General features: G+C 38.9%; 2 protein-coding genes across 2 annotated transcripts; one reads left to right on the top strand and one right to left on the bottom strand.

Moving 5' to 3' along the window:
• The first annotated feature begins 4,571 nt into the window (after positions 1-4,571).
• LOC121991670 (putative clathrin assembly protein At1g25240) lies at positions 4,572-6,176 on the top strand. Its single transcript, XM_042545665.1, has one exon. It carries the CDS (start codon positions 4,781-4,783, stop codon positions 5,975-5,977), a length of 1,197 nt encoding a protein of 398 aa, XP_042401599.1. The 5' UTR covers positions 4,572-4,780; the 3' UTR covers positions 5,978-6,176.
• Positions 6,177-8,394: 2,218 nt separating this feature from the next.
• LOC121991669 (prohibitin-3, mitochondrial-like) lies at positions 8,395-9,575 on the bottom strand. Its single transcript, XM_042545664.1, has one exon. It carries the CDS (start codon positions 9,467-9,469, stop codon positions 8,618-8,620), a length of 852 nt encoding a protein of 283 aa, XP_042401598.1. The 5' UTR covers positions 9,470-9,575; the 3' UTR covers positions 8,395-8,617.
• Positions 9,576-10,551: the final 976 nt, after the last annotated feature.

Below are 10,551 nucleotides of genomic sequence, written 5' to 3'. Positions count from 1 at the left end.
TAACTTAACTGCTAAGTTTTTCAAAATTAGTACATGCATGAATAGGAAATTGTCTAGATATGAAAAATAAAATGAAACACTCCTTAAGAAAAACCAACCCCTTAAGGGATAAGTTAATTCCCAAACAGAAACACTAATTCAACTCAAGTCAAAAAACTTGAGGAAGAAAATTCTAATCTAAAAACTGAAATAACTAATTTAAAAGAACTATTAGAAAAATTCACCACTAGATCCAATTACCTAGATATGATCCTTGGATTTCAACGAGCTGTGTACAATAAATCCGAAATTGGATACAAGTCTAGCTTGACAAATAAAACCATTATTTCACTAATAGGCCAAAATAAAAATTAAACAAAAGCTTGAGTTCCAAAAGCTTGTCTAACCAAGCCAGTAGGACCAAACCAATATTATATACCCAAAAATAAAATCCACTACCTAAAAATAAAACAATATAAAATCAATAACTCAAATCCAAAAATAAACTACAAACTCAAATCTAATAAATTAAATTCAAACTTCAACTCTAACAAATCAAATCCAATCTTAAGCTATAATCATGTCTACTATAACTATAAAACAAATCGACATGAACCTAAAACTTAACCCATGTTCAATAATTAAGGGGGAAACACTAAACTAGTTGGCACTTCCAAAATAATAGTCTACCCAGTTGGGTAATTATGTATAGATTAAAAAGATATAGTTTGACTTTTGTCCAATCTAATATCAGAATGGGGCGAGATGATAGTACGTCAGGAAAATTTAATCTAGGGAGTCAAGTGGGGTAAGGTGTACCCTTCTTGGTCTTCTTAGTTGAGTGAAACTAACCGAAGCAACCTCATCACATCCTACACTAGTTAGACCAAAGTTTATCAATAGGAAGATTAAATATCCGATTTCTTAAAAAGACTTTGTCTAGAAGTGGTTGTTGTTCCGATATCTAAGAAGACTCTTGTACCTCGCCACAGCTTGGAAGTCGATTCTTGAAATATGTATTTAATTGATTGACGGTTAAATCTGAATCTAATTCAAAATCAAACTATCTTCAAAATAAAATTTTAAACTAATAATCTCATACAACTATAGTATACTCTTGGTTGAAAACACAGATCGGGTGAGATGAATAAAGAAAACTATAAATTAAATTTTAAAAATTTATTTTAAAATTATTTTTAAGAATTATTTTATGATTATTTTAAAAAAATGTTTTTAATTATTTTTAACAATCCTTTTAAAAATTATATTTTAAAATTCTTTAAAAAATCATTTTAAATTCTTTTAAAAATATTTTAAAAAACTTTTAAAAAGTGTTTTAAAAAATTCTTTTAAAAATCATTTTAAATTTCTTTTAAAAATCATTTAAAAATATTTTTAAAAATCATTTAAATTTTTTTAAAATATTATTTTAAATTCTTGACTTGATTAGATTTTTTTTTTTGCCAGATCCGATCAAATTTGATTTGTCTGGACTTTTTCCTTACTCATTTGCCTAGGTCAGCCTTGATCTATGAGGACTTCTTATTAACTTAGTCAAGTTTGACCAAATTTAACCAAATCTCAATAAACATATTATCAAATAAATATTAAAATCCTAGAAGTGGATTGCACAAACACCAAAAATTGTTACGTCAAATGGTAATCAAAATTCCTTGGTAATTTTTGGAGAAGTTTGTGGCAAAGATTGGGTACTAAACTACTTTATAGTAGCGCATACCATCCTAAAACGAACAGACAAATTGAGATTGTGAATCACATATTGGGAACTTACTTCGAAAAGACCAAAGCAAATGGAATGTTGTTCTTTCTAAGCTGAGTATGCTTATAATTCTGTTGTGAATAACTCTATAGGAAAAACTCCTTTTGAAGTAGTGTAAGGGAGCAATCCTTGTCACTATCTAGACTTTGTTGGTGTTCCTACTCCTAGTAAGGCAGTTGAAGATTTTGCAACAACAATAGCAAGAGTCCAAGAGAAGGTTAAAAAAGAAGCTTCAAGAAAATTATAAATCCTATGAAGAAGCTACAGATACCGATATAAGAATTCAAATTTTCAATGAAAATGATTTTGTCTGGATTTATTTGAAGAAAGAGAGATTTCAGAAAATGAGCTGAACTCCGAGTCGAGTTCTTTCTTTCTCGCCTAGGGAGGATGATGCAAAGAAGATCATCAAAGACTAAGGAGTTGGAGTAAAAAGTTGGGGAGTTGAAAGGACAGTCTGCTAGTAAATTACAAATGCTTGGGAGGTAAGTCAAAAGTTGGAGAACTAAAACAAATATAGAGAAAATTGTGTCAACTTTGGGAAAACTATAGTACTTTATGATTATTGTATTTAATTTAAGTCTTTACATAGTTTTTGTGCGAAGGAGTTGAGGTTGATTTCTGGTTGTTTATTTGCTTTTGAATGCTTGAATGTTATTTCCTTCTTGTCAAATTTTCCTATTGTAAATTCGCTCATCCACGTGTCTCTATAATGAGATAAAAGGAGATAAGTCATAGTACTCAGCAGCCTCTTATATGAAAGAGCATTTAATCCTTAAAGAGAATGATCCATGTGAGAATTGACCCTTATTCAATGAAGTAATTTTATCACTCGAATATCAACTCGGCTCAAGTGGGAGCATAGAACTCTTTCGTAAATAAAAATGATGAATCAGGTAATATCAAATTTGGAGTGACCGATTCGATCCTATAAAAATTTTCCACTAGCTGTCAGGGTAAATCGGAAAATACTCACGGCGAACGACCTATAAGTCCAACATTTTATGGTTACACGCCTCATTATAACTCCTCCATAATAAAAATTATGAACCAAGTAATACTGAACTTGCGATCAGCTCGGTTCCACATAAGTTTTTCACCGGCCGCTCCGCTAGGATAAATCGGGAAATGCTCACGGCGGACGGCCCAAAAGTTAATATTACATGATTGTGCATTGTATTTGGAAGAAAAATCTCTGCAAATGTACCGTAACTGGGGATCAAACTACAGATATATGAGTGACAATTTAACATCCTTTCGTTATATCATAGCTCGGGGGGCTAGAACTCCTCCATTAAAATTGGTAAAAGATGACTATACTTTCTTCTAGCACTCTTATCAATTCGTTTCAGGATCAATACAGAATAAATACAGAATAGATAAATTACGAATGACTATTTACTTTGAAATAATAATTAATACATAAGATATTTATCTCCGATAATCCCAAGTAGAACTCCATCAAAAATCCTAGGAAAGGTGTGGTCACAAAATTGAAAATGGAGCTCCATCATTTAGGTGGCTCGAATAGCAAGGTTTCGCATTTAGCTCTAATTTCTTGCCATTTTGAATTGAATTAGGCTCTGTGATATAGACTTGAACTAATATAATATCGAAGTAGTCCACAGGAGAGGTATTGAAGAGAACAGAAAAATCTACATGTAAAAAAAATGAAGGGGGAGAAGGGAAAGATGAACTTCATGTAGGCATCTCAGTGTTTGGGATTGAATTAAACATCATCTTGAGATCACTAAAGAGAGGCTTCAGTTAGCTGTTCCTTTGTGATTCAGAGGATCACAACCACAAGGAATTGGAAGGCAGAGAAGTGAATAGCTTCAGAGGACCAAACTAGTTGCTTGAGCTGGATATTGGCAATTACTTTTCAGCTGGAAGATTCAACAATATATCACTAGTGACTGAATGATTAAAGGGGGAAGAGGAAAGGATTGTATGTTCACGTGCGTGTTGCATTATAGACTTATAACTATTACTACAACTACAAATACAACTAGATTTTGTTTTTAAATAAAGTGCAGAGGAAGCAAAGACCAACTTCCTATACGATCTTCCCTTGTGGTGCCAAAACTAATTCTAGTATTCATTTTCAAGGATTCAAAGCTAAGAATCAGGAATGACTGCTCAGTCAATAAAATAGACAATACAGAATATAGCGTTTTATGCTTATCAAGTGGACGAGTCCAGATTGTTGAAGATTTCAGACTAGTTAGCTGAAATTGGATGTTATAGAAAGGAGAACCCAACTTTATCTTGGACTTCTTCGTTACTTTGGAATGAGAAAAAAAAAAATCTTAAAAGAAATCAGGTGATTTATTAGATGCAAGTAGCAGGACTTAGGGGGTATTTGGAAGTGTTTTTATTTATTTAAAAGTAATTTTTATAAAGATTATTTTAAAATTAGTGAGAAGTTAAAGTATGAAGTGTTTGGTAATAAAAGTCAAAATATTTGATAAATAATTATTTCTCAACTTAATTTTTAATTAAATGACAATAATATTTTTAAAGTAAATAGATATCTTAAATCATAAATCCAACGCGGTTAATTGATAGTTTGTTAAATATATTTTTTTTTTAAAAAAGAAATAATAAACAATGCTGTATTTAACCATGGAACAAATTAAGAAGTCTGAAACACCACAAAATAAACAGCTAATTTGGACACAATGGATCATTCATTAGCAAACGCTAAGCCGTATTTAAACAACCAATTGGGAAGAACTCGTTGGTCTTTTGACTCGTTCAACCCCACAGCTATTTTCTTACGTATTTTTTATTATTATTATTCTTTCATTCTTCTGTTTTTAATCTTTGTGGGATGCACATAGCCTTCTCCGCCCTCTCAATTTCATCGTCATCTTCTTCTTCTCCCCTCAATCTCCCTCGATATGCGCGCTAAGAGGGGAGGAGGAGGAGGCGGAGGAGGAGGAGGAGGAAGCATTATGCTAATTCACTGGCAAAAAAGTTTCGATTTTTAATTTTGTTCCTCGATCCCCTTTCAGACCCATGACCTCCTCGCCGGCCAGATTATGGTGGCGTCGGGTGATGGGGACCGTGAAGGATAAGTGGAGCGTGTACCTGGTCAAGACAGTGGGCGGTCGGCACTACCTCCGGCGGAGGCCGGAGGTGGATGCGGCGGTGATCCGGGCCACGAGTCACGACGAGATGTCGGTGGACTACAAGAGCGCGGGGCGCGTGTTCACGTGGGCGCGCGCCGCCCCCTCGTCGCTGATGGCACCGTTGATGTGGGCGGTGGGTCGCCGCGCCTCCCGCACCCGCTCCTGGCCCGTTGCCCTCAAGTGCCTCCTCCTCGCTCATGGCCTCCTTCTCTGCTCCGACGACGCGCCGCCCTCCGCCCGCGTCGGGCGTCTCCCCTTCGATCTCTCCGACTTCCGCGACCGCTCCTCTGCTTCCCCCGGCTTCTCCGCCTTTGTCCGCGCCTACTTCAACTTCCTCGACCACCGATCGCTCTTCTCCTCCGTCGGAAGCGCCGTCTCCCCTTCCCCCGCAGCGGATCTAGAAGACGGCGACGACGACCTCGAGGGATTGAAGCGGCTCCAGGTCCTGCTCGACCTCCTGATGCAGATCCAGCCGTATGCCGACAGCATGGCGGTGGGGCTCGTCCTGGAGGCCATGGACTGCGTGGTGATCGAGATCTTCGAGGTCTACAGTGGGATCTGCAGCGGAATCGCCCGATTCCTCGTCGGCGTGCACGGATCTAATTCCGGCGATGTCGACAAGAGGGTGAAGCGCAGGCGGGCGATGGGGATCCGCATCCTGCGGCGAGCGGCGGCGCAGAGCGCGCAGCTGTCGTCCTACTTCGACCTCTGCCGCTCCCTCGGCGTGCTTAACGCGGCTGATCTCCCCCGCGTCGAGGGCATCCCGGAGAAGGACATGAACGACATCGAGGCGCTTATGCTGGGAGGCGCACCTGCTGCGAATACAGCGGCGTTTACATCGGCGGCGGAGAAGCAGGAGGAGGAGGAAGAAGAAGGCAAGAGGGCAAGAGCGGCGTTGGATTCGGCGACGATGATCAGCAGGAAATGGGTTGTATTCGACGACGAGGGGAATGTGGGCAACACGACGTTGCTCCGGTCGCCGGAGAAAAGTGGCCAGCCGGTGGAGACGCTGTGGTCGCTGACGGCGAAGCCCGGGCCGGCGATGGGGCCCCTCCAGTACGGCAATTTGATTGACCTTAGCTGACGTTTTTACTTACCCTCGGTCATTCATCGAAACTACCATCATGCCATTACATTGCCATCCTGTTGCCTTGCACTCTTCAACTTCAAATCCGTCTCGTCTCTAATTAATGGCGTTGAATTTTATTTTGTATTTTTTGTTAGTAAAATTCATATATTTTTTCCGGAATATAAGAACCGAATTACAAGTTTGATTCTGATTACTTAACCATTTGTTTAATCTTTTATTCTTTCTAAATATTTTTAAATAATAATAAAAATGGCTATTTTTTTTTTAAAAAAAAAGACAGCGTGAACACATGATTCAATAACACAACACTATTGTATAGGATAAGTGATCAATTTTCATCGAATTTTTTTTTTCTCATCCTCTTTTTACCTTCTAGTTAACCTAACGGTTGATCTATAATTTATCTCTTTTTTACCTTCTAGTTAACCTAACGGTTGATCTATAATTTATCTTTCTTCAGATAATCCAGAGATTATAAAAAGCATTTAAGATGAGTATAATCATCTTTTTATTACAATAATGATATTCACTTATGTTTCCAAATTTATGCATATTTATCTGATGAGTGAATTAGGAAAAGCCACTCAGCTCTCGAATAAGTTAAATCCTAGACCCGGATATATGGATAAGAAAAAACATGAATTGTGTCACTAATAAAATTAAATTATTAACAATAATTTTGATAAGATAAGATCTTAATATTTAGTTGTTTTTATCACATATCTTTTATATATATATATATATATGAGAAATGATATGCTGCGGACAAAATCGAACGGACCGCTACGGATATGCTTCCTGATCGGTCACCAGACCGATCAGGGAACCTCCTGATCGGTCTCTGGACCGATCAGGAGGTTCAGAGACCGATCAGGAGGTTCCCTGATCGGTCTGGTGACCGATCAGGGAGCATATCATTTCCTGATCGGTCACCAGACCGATCAGGAAGGTAAGTCCGCAGCGATTCGTACGATTTTGGTCCGCAGCATATCATTTCTATATATATATATATATATATATATATATATATATATATATATATATTTAAGGCAGTATATAAAATGAATTTTAGATCCAGTGCAACCGCGATTAAGATTTTGAACATTCACAACCAAAATAAAAACGAATTAAACATCAGAAAAGCTCAATTAACATTTCGCACTCAACACTAAAGAAATTTTTTTATTTTAATTGGCTAAGGTTTTGATTGAAAATAATAATCAGAAATAGTAGAATAAGCTAACTAATATATTGATTTATTTATAAACATACAAATACACGTTCATATAAAATTTAATAATTATCTTTTATTATTATTTAAGTATTTAGTTTATCAATTAGCTTCTCATCCATCAAACTTCCAGGCCCTTTCCTTCACCATGCGTTCCAAGTGTCAGCCACGGTTCGAAACCATGATTTTGACTGGGTTTTGGTTGCGTGATCAGATTGAGAGACCAAGACTTGATCAAAGCACAAAAGTAGCCGATTTCGAAGAAGAAAAGAATGGGATAGACATAGAATTTTTCCAACAAGCTTCTTGTGCTCCTTCGCTTACATGGAGGGCCATGCATCATCCCCTATAAAGCAAACGCCCTTGCTTTCCCTCAACCCTTCAACTTAAACAGACATTTGTACTAGTTCCTGTGAGAAGCCTCGATTGATTGGTCGACCGATGGAGGAAGAGGATATGTGTAGGGGACGAGTTGCCAACGAGCGCCAGAACCTGGCTCAGGGTCACAACTTGATTCACAGTCAGGTTAGAAAGATCAAGCAAGAGGAGAAGATTGAGGATGGACTCCGAGCCAGGCACAACGCGCTGTCGGCCTTCAACCGACAGCTTGCGAGGTCAAGGCTCTCGAGGACGTGCATGGTTAGATGATGGATAGTTGTAGGGGTCGGAGGACGTCGTTGGACAGAAATGTAAAGAAGATAGAATAGCGTAGTGTTTCCATTTGTCGGGTCCAAGTGAAATCTAGTTTTTGTCGCTCTCAGTTCTGCCTCTATTTATGAAAGTAGAATGACAACTTATGTTTACTTTGTTTGATTGCACTAGCAGAAAGGTAGGGGAAGGATGAAAAGATAAAAAAGAATAGAATCACATCAGTATTCATAAATCCACCTAATGTATAGTATACAAGATCAAAGCTTTCTAATGTTTCCTGTCTTCACTATTTCAATTTTCTCAACCCGCTTGCTTGCATCTATGAGATTGCATCAGCTAGGAGTTTCAAATCCAATCACAAAAAACTTAATTTGGCCAACCTAAGACCAGGAGCCACACGTTCATGGTAAAAGGTGAAAGTCATAATCTCAAGAGAGACAAAAAAAAAATTTACAAGACACTCAACTATCAACAACTTTCGCCTCTGGTGATCATCCACAAGTATAATCTAGGTAGACAACAACTAATATGCATGCATCAGAAATATATCAAGTTCTTTAAAACCACAAAAGTTGGTGTTACAAAAATGTAGCACAAAATTAAGCATTCATAGTTTGTCTATGCGATGATGCAAAAAAAAAAGTGTGTATGAAACAAAGGAAAGTTATTAAATGTGAATCCAATAGCAAACAAGAAGAACTAGATTGAATGGAAAACTAAAAGCATGGCAGATGTTAGGGAATACGTCTCCTTTACCGGGCTTGGGTAGGGTTGACACTGAGGAGCATGTTATTCCCACCGGGGAGATAGGCCACGTTGGGTGTCTTGGAGAGAGTGGAAGCGATCTCGCGGGCAGCTTCAATTCGACGGAGCTCGAGAAGGCCAGTACCAGCAGCAGAGGTGGCATCAGAGATGAGCTTAGCGGCCTCGCTCTCACCCTCAGCACGAATGACAGCAGCACGACGCTCCTGCTCAGCACGGGCGACAAGGAACTTGGACCGCTCGGCCTCCTGCTGAGCGACCTGCTTCTTCTCGACGGCGCTGGAGAACTCGAAGCCATAGGAAAGGTGGGTGATGGCCACATCATCGAGAACTATGTTGAAGTCCCGCGCACGCCGGATGAGGGATTCTCGAACGAGGGCGGAGACATGGGGGCGCTCAGTCAGCAACTGGTCGGCGTTGAACTGGGCCACGACGGACTTGAGGACCTCGTTCCCTATGGAAGGGAGAACCTTGTCGTCGTACTCCGTGCCGAGGGAGGTGAAGATGGTAGGCAGGTGTGGGACATCGGGGCGAGAGAGGACGCGGAGGGTGAGGTTGACCATCTGCATATCCTTGGTGCCGGAGTTGGAGGTGAAGTTATGCGGACGGGTTCGAATGTCGAAGACGAAGGGCTTCTGCAACCAGGGGACGAGGAAGTGGGTACCCTCGCCGACCGTCTCCGGCAGCACTCCCCGGAAACGATCGAACAGCACCGCCCGCTCGCCGCCGTCCACCGTGTACAGCGATGCGTTCAGTAGCGACGCGCCCACGCCCAGCCCGATCGCAGCCCGCGACACGTTCGTCAGGAATGACGCCGCCGCCTGGCCACCGCCCGCCGCCATCTTCTTGATTCGTGATCAACCTTTGAGATGGGAGAAAATGGCTGAGGAGGCAAAGGGAGGTTGGTGCTCATTTTATTGTGTAGAGCGGCGCCGTGGTAAAACCCTAACCGACTTGAAATTGGGACATGGGAGAACGAAGTTTGCTGTAAATCTTGATTTGCTGTCATGGCTGAGATACCAATTTTAGAAGGTAGAACTTTACCGCGCGCAGATTCTGGTTTTTGCCCTTACGCCCTCAATATTGACCAATCAGAAATTTCTATTACCTGTATGGTGAACTATGAAGGCTCACAGGATTGTTATTTCTAGCGTATCTGCCCATAATCATTTATGACTTGGAGGAGAAGAAAGGGGGGCAATTTAGCAAAAAAAAAAAAAAAAAAAAAAAAAAAAAAAAAAAACTCTTGTTATAATGAACAATTAGTAATTAAAATTTTCACGTAATTTATATATAAAATTAGGGATGTAAACGTGTTGAACCGAGTCAAATAATATTAAACTCGAGTTTAGCTTGTTGAAGTTATATTCGAACTTGAGTACAGTTCAAGTTCGAATTAAATTTTTATCATAAGACTTGAGCTCGATTCATTTTAGAATTATCAAGCTCGGCTCGTTATTAATTCGATTATGATAGTTAACGAATTTAACTCATCAAGCGAGCTCGGGTTCATTTTAGAGTTCATTTCTTGACTCATTTGCTCATTTTACAGGCTCGTTTTAGAACTTAAAAATTTATTTGAATAAATATTCAACAAATCTAACAATTAAAATAATATAAACTCAACACATTATTGAATATCTCAAACTACTACATTAAATTTCCAAATATCTAATAAAAATGAAACCACCTTAAAATCCATTATCAAATGTCTTACAACACAATTACAATTACAATTACAATTAAATCATAACAGTTCAACTTCTCAATAAGTTTAAGTGACAAAACAGAGAAGTTACAAAACCCATGAGAAAAGAAATTGTGAAACCATCTCCGGTAATCACTACCTGCACATTCCATTAAAAAAAAGATTATCAATCCAATCAAGAAGCATATAATATATTTAAATTCTAAAAAACAAATA

The sequence above is a fragment of the Zingiber officinale genome, chromosome 6B (genome assembly GCF_018446385.1).
Source record: "Zingiber officinale cultivar Zhangliang chromosome 6B, Zo_v1.1, whole genome shotgun sequence".
Classification (NCBI taxonomy): Eukaryota; Viridiplantae; Streptophyta; class Magnoliopsida; order Zingiberales; family Zingiberaceae; genus Zingiber; species Zingiber officinale.
The sequence above is the reverse complement of the archived record's forward strand: the minus strand, read 5'-3'. Positions and strand labels throughout refer to the sequence as shown.